The sequence below is a fragment of the Pteropus vampyrus genome, unplaced genomic scaffold (assembly GCF_000151845.1).
Source record: "Pteropus vampyrus isolate Shadow unplaced genomic scaffold, Pvam_2.0 Scaffold36, whole genome shotgun sequence".
NCBI classification, from domain to species: Eukaryota; Metazoa; Chordata; class Mammalia; order Chiroptera; family Pteropodidae; genus Pteropus; species Pteropus vampyrus.
Genome location: NW_011888817.1, coordinates 8,711,369 through 8,725,452, shown reverse-complemented (window position 1 = coordinate 8,725,452; position 14,084 = coordinate 8,711,369). Strand labels below are relative to the sequence as shown.

The 14,084-nt window shown below is 47.5% G+C and overlaps 1 protein-coding gene and 1 long non-coding RNA gene across 2 annotated transcripts in view; one reads left to right on the top strand and one right to left on the bottom strand.

Annotated features, from left to right (window-relative positions):
• Nucleotides 1-387, bottom strand: part of LOC111738193 — a 3,641-nt gene extending 3,254 nt beyond the window's left edge. Inside the window, exon 1 of the long non-coding RNA XR_002779749.1 lies at nucleotides 290-387. This is a non-coding gene — a long non-coding RNA (uncharacterized LOC111738193). The remainder of the gene's footprint in view (nucleotides 1-289) is intronic.
• An 82-nt stretch (nucleotides 388-469) lies between these two features.
• The window catches only part of PEF1 (penta-EF-hand domain containing 1), a 16,740-nt gene continuing 3,125 nt past the window's right edge, over nucleotides 470-14,084 (top strand). The window contains exons 1-3 of the mRNA XM_011357812.2: nucleotides 470-599; nucleotides 9,140-9,443; nucleotides 13,671-13,826. Coding sequence (XP_011356114.1) covers nucleotides 576-599; nucleotides 9,140-9,443; nucleotides 13,671-13,826 — 484 coding nt within the window. The 5' untranslated portion in view covers nucleotides 470-575. The remainder of the gene's footprint in view (nucleotides 600-9,139; nucleotides 9,444-13,670; nucleotides 13,827-14,084) is intronic.

Genomic DNA, 14,084 nt, shown 5'->3' with positions numbered 1-14,084 from the left:
TCTCCCAGTCTGACAGTTTGGGATTTTCCTCTCCAAAGACGACAAATCCCACTTCAAAGCTACTAACTGGCATGTGGTAACTTCACATTTGAGCGAAGTACTTCAGCCGTTGCCTTTATCCTTTCCAGGAGGCCTCGGTTTACTCCCCACAGTCACAGTAACCGCCTGGGCACTCCTCGGGCGGAAACTTGGAGTGAGACCAGCAACTACGCCATTATCATGCGTCCCATTTGCCAGGTTAAAACATGGCTACCGCTGCAACACCCCACCCAAGCTTCTCACTAAATACCTGGGCCTGACGAGCTTTGGGGCTTTCTCTACACCAGGAAAGAAAGGAACAGCCATGCCAGTAAGGCGCACAAGATTTTAGGAAACCGCCACCCGACCCTTAGCTCTTCAGGCCTCTCCAAAAGGCACCAGACCACCACCCTACAACGTCACTTCCGTCGACCCAAGTGCACAGGATTGACAGTCGCGACTATCCAATCAAAAGCGGGCCTTCCCCACCAGCAAGGCGGGGGCGGGCCTGACACCGAGAAGCCCCGCCCTCGTCGACATGTTACGTCAAAATCGCCATGGCCAGCTATCCGTACGGGCAGGTGAGTTTGTGAGGGGCGGGCGAATCCAGGCAGATGCCTTTCCAAGTTTAGGCTTTGCTTTCTCCGAGCTTCCTCTGTGCCTTTCCCACACTGAGGTCTCGCGCGGGAGAGAAGGGGAAAGGGATATCGGTCGCTCCAATCTCACGTCACTCAGGTCTACACATCTGAGAGGTGATGTCGCGCCCCCTTTGACGTCGCGCACCTGAGGATTTGGGGACCTTGGACCTCACACACAAGCTGAGCTCGGCCTGGGCCCCCCGCCTTCCCAGGGCTCCCGAGGGGGCCCTGGGGCAGGGTCATCAACGACAACAGAACTTTTAAAACAGTGATCCGTGGGTATCATTTGGGATAAAAATACACCCCTGATGTACTGCATCCGAATAATCAGGACAATCTGTAGTTTTAGCAGGCTCCACAAGTGAGCTTGTTTGACTACTTAGTCCAACACCTCCATTTCACACATAGGAAAAGTGAAACCCATAGAAGACACAGCGAAGTCACCAGGCAGTTAGGCAGCAGACCCGGAAGCTGTGAGCCAATACCTCTTACCTAGTTACCATTTTGATCCAGACAAGAACAAAGCAAGGTGATGCTGTGGTCAGAATGCTTTGTTGGATGACAGAATGGTAGAATGGTTAAGTACAGTTTGGAGTCAGAGGAAAGTTCACACCTTGGCTCCATCACTTAAATGGTTTTGAACCCTCCGAGCAAGAGATTTTGCTTTTCTGAGCTGAAGTTTCCTCCTCCGTAAAGTAGGGCCATGTAATAGGGTTTACCTAATAGCGCTGTTATGAAGAGTAATGAAGTGATTGTAAACCATTTGGTGCTACTAAAAGTATAACAGGTGCTACCTTTTAGTATTTTGATTTTTAACTAGACTCCTAGAAGAGTGCTGGGAGGGACCCTCAAAATAGTCCCTTCATTTTAAAAGGAGGAAACTGAGCCCAGAGAGCACTCTTGAGTTACCCAAGATCACACTAATTTAGGGGATAAAACCCATGCAGGAGTTTTTGTACAAAGTATTTGGACCTCCATTGTCTCAATCATGAAGGCCCTGTAGGCATGGTAGCAGGGAGTATTACCCCCAATTTATAGCTAAGGAAGTAGCCCAGAGAGGTTAGGTGGCTTGTCCGAGGTCATACATAGCAAGTGAGGAGATAAGGCCAGCACTAGACTTAGAACTCCTTTTATTGTATACTTAGTAGAGGTAGAAGAGAGAGAGGCCCACACAGCTGGAGTTAGGAGGAGGTATAACCAAGCAGTGTTTCCCAAGCTTTGTTCCATTTGCTGCGTCTTGTGAGACGTTAATAGGAATTGCTAATAGAGGAGGGCTTTGTGGTTTAATTTGGGGATTACTCTGTTAAATACTGCTGAATAAGTTTGTTCACCACAGGGCAGCTCAGAATTCTTAATTTGTTAATCCATTATAAATATTCCAGAGAGGGTTAAATATGCAGTATTTTTCAAACTTATCGAGCCATGGAACCCCCTCATACACATACACTCTTTTTTTTTTTTTTTTTTTTTTTTTTTAATGTTTGGTCATCTTTTGGTGACACTAGTATTCCTAAGGAACACTGTTTGGGAAATCATTGCTGTTGTTTCTCAGTGGATGGTCTGTATCAGAATCACCTAGGAGCTTGTTAAAAAAAGCAGATTTGGGGGTTCTACCTTAGACTTGTTCTGCACCTAGGAAGGGCCGAGGCATCTACGTTTTAATAAGCTTTTAGAGGTAATTTGTATGCATCCTAGAAGCAGTGACATAGAAATCAAGAGCTTGAACTTCCAGTTTAGACAGAATGGAGCTGGAATCCTAATTCTACTTTATAGTTATATGCCCTTGGACAAATCATCTAAGGGATCTGAGTCTCAGTCTCCTACTTATAAAAAGAGAAGACTAATACTTCATAGGGCTGAAATGAGGATGAAATATGAGAAAGCCTATGGAGAGCTTGGCACATTGCTAATACACCGTTCGTGCCAGTGCATGATGGCATAACTCTTCCTGCTGTGATCGCTGTTATCATGCCATGCTGCTTGGGCTTATGCTCAGTGAAATACTGAAAAGGAGCACAGAGAGAAACATGTCTGGAATAGAAGAAAAACTGCTTTATTCCCCCATCATGCCCTTGTTCACCTGTCCAGCTCCTTTCTGGTACAAGAAAGGGACTGGGTTGTTTTAAAACATCTAAAGACTTAGTGCCACCTCTTCTCCACCTAGTGCATAGCCCTAGAGGATTCCAGCCTACTGTTAGGAGTCAAAACTGTAATTTTCCACTGCACCAGGGTCCTCAAGCATTGACTAGGTGTTGGAATAGTAAAATTCAGATACCCTTTGGTCCTGTGAGGGAGCCAGCTTGATGGGTTTCAGTGCTGAAGAGCTTGGTCTCTGAGGCCAAAGAGATCTGGCTTCAAATCCCCGCTCTGCCATTTCCTTGCGGAAATTTCTGGGAAAAATCCAAGGCTCAGTTACCCCTTCTTTAAAATGGGGTCATAAGAGTGCCCACCTCAAAAGTTACTTTGAAGATTAAATGATATAATCCATGTAAAGTATTTGATACGGTGTTTTGGCATAAAGTAAATACTCCCAAGTGGAAGAGTCATACAGATATATAAATTGTAGAGTAAGTTGGTAAGTATTAAGTGGAAGTAAGTGTAAGGTACTAGGACAGAAACAGCAGGGATACCTAACTCAGTCTTGAGGGCAGGAAGTTTTCTTAAAGGAGGTGACATTTAAGCCCAAAATTGAATCTCCACTAGGAGGTAGCTGGATGAAGAAAGGAATGGTATTCCAATAGAGTGAATAGTATGCACAAAGACCGGAAGCAGTGAGAGAGACCAGTATTTGGGGAGAATTTTAGATTAGTCCAGTTGCTATGAAGAGGGGGAAAGGGGTAAGAAATGAGACCAGACAGGTAAGCAAGTATCAGATGTCTTTTTGAGGAGCGTAGACTTTGTCCTAAGAGTAGTGATAGTGAGGGAGCCGCTGAAGAGTTTTCTCCCATTTGTGCTTTGGAGCTATTGCCATGGGGCACTGAAAATGAGTTGAAGCAAGAGAGACTGGAGGCAGGGAAACCAGTTTCAAAGCTATTGAACTAATCTAGGTTAGAGAGACAGTGACCTGGTGAAAATGGTTTGAGAATCATTTGGGAGGTAGAGTTGAGAAAACTTGGTGCCTAATGAGGCATCGGACGGGAGGAAAGAGGAGGTGTCCAGGAGGGCACTAGGGTTTCTCATTTGCTGAGATGGGAACATAGGGAAGAATAGATTTGGAAGGAATGTCCAGGATGTTGTTGGATACTTGGGTCTGCAGCGCAGGAGAGATGAGGCTGGAGGGAAAGACGGCACATTTGGAGCGTCAGCACAGATGTGGTAATTGAAATCTTGGGACCATTATTGGCTCGCTGTCTAATGGCTGCAGGTTTCTGGCCTTTAACTATTTTGGGAGGCTCTGTTGGTGATAGTCCAAACCACTCCTATGTCTTGTGATTGTTTAACCCCTTAGAATGGGCTCTAGCCTCCTCCAGTGGGCACTTGATGGGTAGCTCCAGAGCACGGGCTTATCTTGGCAATGTAGCCTGCTCTCTTCCCCGTCAGGACTCAGCATGGACCAACCTTTAACCTCACAAGAGTTTTGGAGGTAGAAGAATGAGCCCTCAGAGCCAAAAGAAAATAGAGGACTTTCTGAGTGGCTTACGTGGGATGGGATGAGCTCCCCACCACTTGCAGGTATACAGACAGATTCCAGAGATTCCAACACTGACTGAGAGGTTAGACTGTAGAGTCTTTGGGATCTCTTCCAATACTGCAGCTCTCAGTTTGGGTCTGGGGTGAAAAAAGAATAAGATTCTTCTGAGTCTCTCTGATTTCTGGGCGTGATGCCTCTAAAAGAACTCCTAATCCAGCCCTCTTCCTTAAACCCCTTCCACTGTAGAAATCCATTATATTTGACAGATACATTTAGGACAATCTTTGGCACTGCCACATAGTCGATGCCCGGTCATTTATTGAATACACAGAAGAGGGTAGTGGAGTAGAGTCATGCAGACCCCAATTTAAATCCCACCTCACCTGTTCCAGTTGTGTCATCACAGGCACAGTATTAAACTTTGTGCACCTTAATTTGCTCATCCGTAAACTAGGCATAATAGCACTTACCTCACAGGACCGAGCATCAGTGAGAGCCAATTGAAATGGCAGTATCTAGCAGAGTCTCGATAAAATGTTAATTGCTCCTCCCCCACTCAAATATTTCTGTGAAGCTTTGGGAACCATGGTTACTGAACTCTTCCTGTATTTTTTTTCCCTTTCACTATCTTATGTTTATTAGTGTGAAATGCTCCTGGAAAACCTCTCAAAAGGGTTGGCAGCATGGAGTAGCATTAAAGAACCTGGAGTCAGCGACTCTGATTTTCATTTTTGATTCAGAATCTTTACTAACAACTCGGTGACCCTGGGAACCATTTTTCTAGCCGGGATTCTGCCTCAGTTGGTAGCTCCACTTCCTTCATCTTGTGCAAGCTAGAAACCTGAGTCATTCTAAACACTTGGCCTTTTCTCACTCCCTGCTCCATCTCCTCCCTAATCTAATTAGTTGCCAAGTCATGTCTAGTCTATCTCTGAAATAGCTTCAGAATCCATCCCGTTCTCTCTATCTCAGAATCTGCTCTCTGATTCAAGTCCTGCCTGCCCAGCGCCTGGCCTCCTGCCTCCCCTACTAGCTCATCCTCCACACTGCCGCTGGTTAATTCTCTAAACAAGGCTCTGATCACGTTCCTCCCCTACTGGAAACCCTTCTATGGCGCTCTGTTTCCTCCAGCATAAAGCCCAAATTCTTTAGAGCGGTATTCATTTCTTCAAATATTTATGGAGGTTTGCAGGTGTCAGGCACTGTGCTGGACCCTGGGGTACGGTGATGAATGAGGCCCAGTGTCTGTCCCTGGGGTGCTTACTGTTGTGTGGAGGAGACCATAGATGGACAGAAACTACTCTAAGACACCAGTAACTCACCAGCTAACTGAAAAGCAGCAGGAAAGGTGTTTGGACAAGGAGTGTGTAAGAGCCTGCCTTTGAGTTCACACTGCATTCTTGCCCCTGCCCCCTGCTTTTTAGCCCATTCCTTGACCACTCCTTGTTCGCTCATAGGCCTGTGCCTTTGTCTCTCTTCTCCCTTCTGTCCTGGAATGTCGTCCTCTGCCTTCATTTTGGAAAAGGCCTATGCATCCTTCAGTGCCAGCTCCTGTGTTACTCCTGCCTCTTCCAGGAAGCCTTCCTTGACCCATTTCATACATTTGTTCATTTTATGTTCATTTATCATTTAACAAACAGAACAAATTCCTCTGCTCATGCCTCCTTGATAGCATTTAAGTAGATTTTTTTGCTGGCACTGATCAGACTGTATCATAACTATCTGTGGGCTCCCCAGGGACAGGCCCTATTTAGTGTTGTGCCCCCAGGCCTAGCACAGAGCCTAGCACAATATTGTCGCTCTGTAAATGCTTGCCGAATGAAATCTTTTAATAGTTGTGCACCTCAATTTCTTCATCTAAAAATAGGCTTACTAATGGCTTCCTTTTTTCTGTTACAGGATTGTTGGCTGGATTCTGTCAGTAGCGTTTGTGTGTATGTGAAAGTGCTTTGTAAACTATTCACATGAGAGCTTTAATGCAGGGCAGAAAGGAAAGAGTTTAGTTGCTCCCAGGCTGCACGAGGCCCCCAAGAATATAATATGGAGGGAAGACTTGCCTGGCAGCATGTGCTTTGTTGGCCTGCGGGTATTTCATTGGGGGGCCGCTGTGCTTTAGGTCAAGGGTGCCCAACTCCTAGGCCATGGACTGGTACCTGTCGGTAGCCTGTTAGGAACAGGGCTGCACTGCAGGAGGTGAGCAGCGGGAGAGGGAGCGAAGCTTCATCTGTATTTGCAGCCGCTCCCAGCGCTAGCATCACCACCTCGGCTCCACCTCAGATCATCAGGCATTAGATTCTCATAGGAGCACCGGTCCCTGGTGCCAGAAAGGTTGGGAACCACTGCCTTAGGTGTCCTAAGCCAGATCTAGTTTATGGCTTTGTTCACAGGAGTTATTATAGAGCAGCTACTTCCTGGCTTGGTGTGCAGCCTGTTCTTTGGGTATGCCCAGACTCTGCAGAGTCCCCACCCCCTTTTCTATTTTAACCTGGAATCTTGCGCCCTATTGCTTAAGGTGAGAAGGCTGTAGCAGGAGGCCTTGGGAGTCATTGGGCTTAGGTGTGGGTGGGAGTGATCTTGCTCCACTTGTCTCCAGCTCTTCAGTATGACCCAAGCAAGTCCCTTCCCCTCTCCTGCCTTAGTTTCCCTATCTGTAAGTTGAAGGGGTTAAGTTAGGTAACTGACCTCCTAGCCACCTCTTCTATCACACGTCTCCAACTTCCCTGGGAATCTTTTTCACTCTTTAAGTCTCAGCTCAAATGCTGCTTTCTCATGGAAACCCTCCCTGATTTCATCCTTTCTCCTTTGTGATGCTATGGCACATGGCTTATGCGTCCGTTTTAAATGCCTATTTCCTTATGCTGTTTTTTAAGATGTTATAGAGAGTGTTTCCATTCCTCTCCTATTAACTGTGAGCTCCTTCAGAATGTTTCACTCTCCTTTATGTCCCCCTGCCCCTGCCCTGCCCTGAGTTTACCTGGCTCAGGGCTTTGCTGATAATAATAATATAATAATAAGAGTAGCAGCTGTGATTTATTGATAATCTTCTTTATGCCAGGCACTGTTGTAAGAACTTTTGTTTTTATATTAATGGTTTTCAAACTGTCTTTTGAGTCATTGAGGCTTCTTTAGAGCTCTCTTACAATCTAGCAAGGGAGGGGCCTGCATGGTGGGGACTCTGGAATCCCCACCTTAAATTCAGCCAGAGCAACTTTCTTTGATCGGTTTTAAAATTTTTATTTTATCAAAAGATTCTTTAGCTAAAAATTAAACCAACAAAATTCTGCCGAATTTATTTCTTATCATCTGCAGAACAATTCCGTGAGGAAGGAATTATTATAGTTTACTTGTGAGGAAATAGGCTAGAGAGATTAAGCCTCTGACCTACAGTCATGAACTCAGCTGGGGAGAGCAGAGATTTATTTGCCTTTGACTTCACTGTCTGTGAAGGAGTCTTGCTACTAGCTTCCAAGGCAGAAGGGCTCCCATGATGCTGAGTAGGGAAGGTGGAAGGGCCTGCTTCCTGTCCTCCCTCAAGAAGCCTTCCTTCTTTAAGCAAGCAGACCCCCTATCAGGTGAAGTGTGAATTTGGCCTTAGCCTTGAGGGTAACACCCCCAGAAGCTATCAAACACAATAAAAAGAGAAAGTCTAGGCTCCAGGCTCTCAGTGACTAGGCCACTGGGGTACCTTGCAGGTTGATCTAGAACATGTCTAGGTGACACCATCCTCACAATCCTCAGAACTGGGCCCAGCTGTTTGCTCTCTGTACCTTTGAGCTCAACCTGTCCACAGATGTGATGGAGCTGTGCTCTGCTGGGCCTTTTGCTGGCCGTTTAAGGAGGTGGAGCTGAAGACTCTGAGCCTCAGGGATCCCTGGATGGAGGTGTGGGGACATGGATAGGAGAGAGAATGCTCCCCTATGTGCTCTAATATACAGATGGCCTGGGCTCAGCAGTCAGGAGACCTGAATTCTGGTCCCAGTCTCTTCACACAGTCTGTGTGTGATTTTTCTGGACTTGAGTTTTCTGCTCTATAGAAGGGTGCTGTTATTAATAGTTAATGTGCATTGAGTGCTTACTCTGTGCCAGGGTCTATGTCAAAGCTCTTTATGTGACTGGTCTCATTTCATTCACATACCAACCTGGGCGGTAGGCAGGAACTATTATTCCCATTTTAGAGCACAGAGTATTGAGATTTAGAGAGAGTAAGTCAGTAGATCAATTAGTAAGTGGCCTAACCCGAACTTGGACTGGTCCTTTTGACTTGTAACCATTGTACTTGCCTGCCTGTCTCACAGAGCCATGAGTGAAGATGGGGAAATATTTTTGCATCATGAGCTAGAGCAGGGTAAGGAAGACATGCTAAGGATGAATCCATACTATGTGACTGAAGAGTGTCGGGGGCATGTGGTGGAGATCACTTATGCACAGGGAATTCTGCAGATGGAGACGAAGATACCACGGGACGAGGATTTGGAATTCTCTTGGATTCATTTGCCTACTTGTTTATACAATAAATATTTACTGAGCATCCATCCTACACTGGGGCTGGAGATAAAGTAGCAAACCAGATATGATCCCAGCCCTTGTGGAGCCCCCTTAGTGTGCGGGGAAGGGGAGCCAGGAGAGTAGGATTCTAGCCCTGACTGCTGGTCGTTGGTGGTGTGACATTGGGTAGGTTGTATCCCCGCTAGAAGCCTCAGGTTCCCCATCTGAGTAATGGGGTCATAATTCCAGCCCTGCATATAGGATCAGTTGAAAGAATGGCAGTGGCAGTGCTTTATAACTGTCAAGTGCCATGCTGTGGCTAGTTTCTGGCCCTGTCATTCTGACCAATATCTTGCTTTTCTCGCAGGGCTGCCCAGGAACTGGAGGACAAGCGCCTGGAGCGCCTCCGGGTAGCTACTACCCTGGTGGAGGGCAGTATGGCAGTGGGGTACCCCCTGGTGGCAGTTATGGAGGAGGCCCTGCTCCTGGAGGGCCTTATGGACCACCAGGTGGTGGAGGGCCCTACGGGCACCCCAACCCTGGGGGACTCCCCTCTGGAGCTCCGGGAGGACCATATGGTGGTGCAGCCCCAGGGGGTCCCTATGGTCAGCCACCTCCAAATTCCTATGGTGCTCAGCATCCTGGGCCTTATGGACAGAGACCTCCTCCAGGTAAGTAGGGATCTTGGGCTCCAGGTACCCCTGACCTTGTTCTGAGTTGCGCAGGGCCTATCCTTGCCTTTCCTGTTGACGTGCAGTCAGCCTTATTTCCGGCCTCTTAGCATCTTGCTTCTAGCTTCAGCTCACGTCAGCAGAAGGAGAAGTCTAGTAGTTAGCTTTGCTGTGGTAACAACAACTCCAAAGTCTCTTTGGCTTGCAACAGCAAACAAATAAGTTTATTGCTTGCTCGCACTCATTTACTCTTGCTTACCTGTCGGCAGCTATGCATTTGGCCTCTGAGGTTCCGCTCCACATATCTTTTCTTTCCAGGATCCAGGCTGGAAGAGCAGCTCCTATTTGAGATATGCTGTTCTCGTGTCAGCCAAAAAAGGGCAGGAAAACTAACAGAAATGCATGATGCCTCTTAAAGCTTGTGCTTTCAAGTACTTTATTTCTCTTTTGCTTATGTTTTGTTGGCCAAACCACATCCCCTAGTCAAGCCTGACATCAATAAGATGGGAATGAAGGGGCTCTGCAATCCACCAAGCAGTGGAAAGGATACACAATGCTCTTATAAGGAAGGGGGATGGAGATTAGCAAATAATTAGAGACAGTAATATAGTCTGACATGGGGAGAAGCCCCATTTCTGTGTAAGAGGGATGGACCACTCTATGTAGAAAGGCAAGGTAGCATAGCCATTGCAAGCTTGGGCTTCTGAGATCAGACTACTTACTGACCTGACCAAATAACGTTCCCTTTGTAAGCCTCAGTGTCCACATCTGAAAAATGGGTGAATGTCTCTACCTCGCAACATTGTTAATAAGGATGAAGTGAGAAGATGCAGGTAGACATGGGCACATGGGAAGAACTTAATCTGTATTCTGTGAGAGGACTCATGCTGGAGCATTCTTAGCAAAGAAGTATTTAGCATTTAATGTGACAGCAGATGTGGCAAGAGCCTTACTACTGAAAGATGCAGAGGCAGGCAGGAGAATGTTGGGATGAGATATTAAAGGTAAGATACTGGACAGGGTGGGAAATGAGGAGGGGGCTTTGGCAATTCAGTGGAGGCAGAGAATCTTGGGTGGGGCCTTTGGACTCTGAAAATTTCTGAGTGGTCTTAGACGGGATCAGGGAAGGCGAGTGTCCAGTCCCTTGCTTCCTTCCAAACTCAGTTCAGTCAGCCTCTTCACAGTATGCTGTTCCCAGGGGACCAAGCCAGTGGCAGCCTGGACCACTCTCGTGTACCTGAAGCGTCTCTAGGGAATGGCGCTGCTGGGAAGCTGAAGCATCTCAGCATATATACCTGGGTGGGAGGCCCTGAGGGAAATGGTCAAACCTTGAGGGTTCTAAACTGTGAGCCAGGGCATTTATCTTATCAGACCCCAGAGCTTCTGGCTGATTGCTTTCAGCTCAGCAGCTTCATGGTGGATTTCCTCATCCTTTTAAAATCTTGTCTCTGAGCCTACATGATGTTATTGCAGGGAAAGGAGCCCCTGGCTGTGAGGCTTATCTCTCCCAGGCCTGAGACCAGAGAGAATCTCAGGCTGCAGAGGGGAGGAGAGATGTGTCTCAGGCTCTTAGCTGCTCACCTTCTGCACCTTCCTCTCACCTGGCCACCATTGCCTCCTCTCTAGTGCAGCTAGTGGCAGGCCCTCTGGAGCAGTGCTTTTTAAAGCACGATGCATAAATCACCTGCACTGGTCACCTGGGAGGCCCCACCTTAGCCCCACTGAATCCAGGATCTGGGGTTTGAGCACCACTGCTCTGCAAGACAAATTTGACCAATAAAGGTGCCCCACTGCCCACAGGAAAGATCCTAAAGGCACTCAAGATCCAAAGGGCCTTTCTGGTCTCCTCTCCTGCATTGCCCCTCCCTCCCATTAACCCAAGACCCCTCGGAGTACTCTGAACACACTCTGTGCCTCTGCCACATGCTTTTTCTTCTCCCTGTCACAACTCTTAGGCATCTTTTCAGGCCCAGTTCAAATATCCCTTCCTCTGCAGGAATGGGACTGCACATATTCCAGGCCCTTTGCTAAAATTTTGATTTGCTGCTCTTTAATCATCACAACCACCCCGGGAAGTAGGTCTATTTAGAAATGGGGGAATCAGTACTCAGAAAATTAGACAATTTATGTAAAGTCACACAACCTAATAAGGATCAGAGCTCTTTGCTTCCAGAGCCTGAGCTCTTCCATGCAAACGGCAGGGACCACATGTTACAGAAGCCGTTCTAGGGGCCGTGGCCCTCGCTCCCCCATGACAAAGCTACTGTTTTAGGAAGGGAGGTGGGGTCTGCCTGGATTTCATCCAAGCGGGTCAGAATAGTCCCTCAGTCAGACAAACTTCTGGCCTCACCTTTGAGGCTGGGCGATGGTTTTTGTGCTGCACAGCTGCTCACGGCTGTCTCTGATCCTGCCTGTGTGGAGGAGTCCTTTCGTGGCCAGTTAAGTCAGTAGGTTTGGCGATACTGTGTAACTGGCTTTTTCCTAAGACAGTTTTCTGTGCTTCTTCACTTTCATCTACCACTCCTTCTCCTATCCCCCAGCTCACCCTGCGTCTCTTTCCAAGTGAATGATTTTTTTCCTCAAAGCTACTTAGATATTCCCGACAGACAAACGAAGCTATTTGAACCATGACAACGGCACTAATAATCAGCAGTTATATAGTGCTTAGATTGTGCCAGGTGCTGATTTAAGGGTTTTCATGTATTCATTATATCTTCACAATAACCTTACGAAGTAGATGCTGTTGTGTCCTCATTTTACAGATAAGAAAACCAATGCACGGAGAACTTAAATAATAACCAGAGCTGCAAAATGGGGGAGCTGAGACTTGAACTTAGGCGAACTTTAGCATGAATTGAGCCCCTTCCCTTTTTGTGTCTGGCTCTGTGCTGGCCCTTGGGGATTCAGAGCTGAGTTAGGCTGAGATCCTGCCCACAGGTGGCTCCAAGTCTAACCTGGAAGGTGGTAGGAAAAAAACATGTCCACAGTGGAGTGAGCAATGCCATAAAAGAGAATGAGTAGAAAGAAGAGGGGAAGGCTGCCTGTCCAGGGACAGAAGAATAGGAAAGCTTTATGGAAGGAATAGCATTTCATTTGGATTTTGAAGGGTGGACAGGAAATGGTTGCAAAGAGATGAAGGAGAAGGGGTACGAGGCAGAACAGATTGAGTAAAGGCTCTGGTGGAAGTGTGCAGGTGTGTGTAAGAGCAAATGCAGTGCTTCATCTGGGCTGGAGCAGAGGTGTGAGGGGGACAGCGAGGACAAAGTGAGAGGGGTAGGCAGGAATAGACCCCATTGTAGGGGCCCCGGAATGCTGTTTTAAGGATACGGGACTTGATTTTATAGGGACTTGATTTTGGGAGCCGTTGAAGAGTTTGAGTTGAGGTCGGGGTAAATCAGTGAGAACACAGTTCAGTTATACAAAGATTGCTTGGTAGCAGGTGCAGTGTGACAGAGTCACTGTAAGGATAATGCGGCTAGGCTTTTTGGTTTGTTACAACAGTCCAGGTGAGAGGTATCTGAATCAGGGCAGGTGCAGGAGGAACAGGGAGAAGGAGGAGGTACCTGTTTGTGGAACTGACAGAACTGGGCAGCTCTCTGCATGTGTGGTATGAGGAGGTGTCAGAGATGTCTTTAGGGAGATTCGGCGATGGGGATGCACATGCACGTGGGAAGTGGTAGGGAAGGAAGACAGGAGCAGCTCCATGGTCACGCACACTCTGGCAGCTCCTGGTAGGCCGTGCCAGCTCTCCACTGTGCCTGGATAATCAAACCTGGCTCCCACCCCAGAGAGCTCCCTGCTGCTGGGACTCTCAGGTACTTGTCTCTGGGCTGTGCTTGTTAGGTACTCAGCAAACATTTTTGGGTCCCCAGTCTGTAGAGAAGAGAGAATCTCTTTTCAGAGAATTGTTAATCAGCCGGACAAGACCCTGTTCCTTAGAAACTGAAAATCAAATAGAGATGTGACTGGCACACTATAGGGAAAGCCCAACAGATTCACAAGTAGAAGTCAACCGCAGTACTCTTGAGTCTACACCGAAGGTCTTCTCCACCAGTGTAAGGATGCTGGCTTGATGGAAGGCGGGGCTGGGAGGAGTGGATTCGTGAGGCTTGGAGGGTGGGCAGAGTCAAAAGTCAGGGAGGCACTGAGACTGGCCCTTCCCTGCATTTCTGCAGATTGGCCTTGAGACCTGTATCTGGCTCCCCTGGTTTGCACCCCTTCCTGCAGGTGGCGCCCCCCCTAATGTGGATCCTGAGGCTTACTCCTGGTTCCAGTCAGTGGACTCTGATCACAGTGGCTACATCTCCATCAAGGAGCTGAAGCAGGCTCTGGTCAACTCCAACTGGTCCTCTTTCAATGACGAGACGTGCCTCATGATGATAAGTGAGTACTAGCCTTCCTCCTGTGCTCAGGCTGGGCAGAACCACCTGACGTGACAATAGGCAGGTAGGCAACCATTCTAAGGAGAAATCTTTTGGCCAGGAAGGATTTCAGGCAGGAAATTGGGTTTAAGGTTAGATGCCCTAGGCTGAGAGCGCTTTCCCTTAGGTCTTTTCTTAAGTTCTAGGCTCTGCTGAGTCACAGACTAACTCAGTTTCCCATTCTGCAGAGTGGGAGTCCATGCTCTCGTAGGAGATGGGG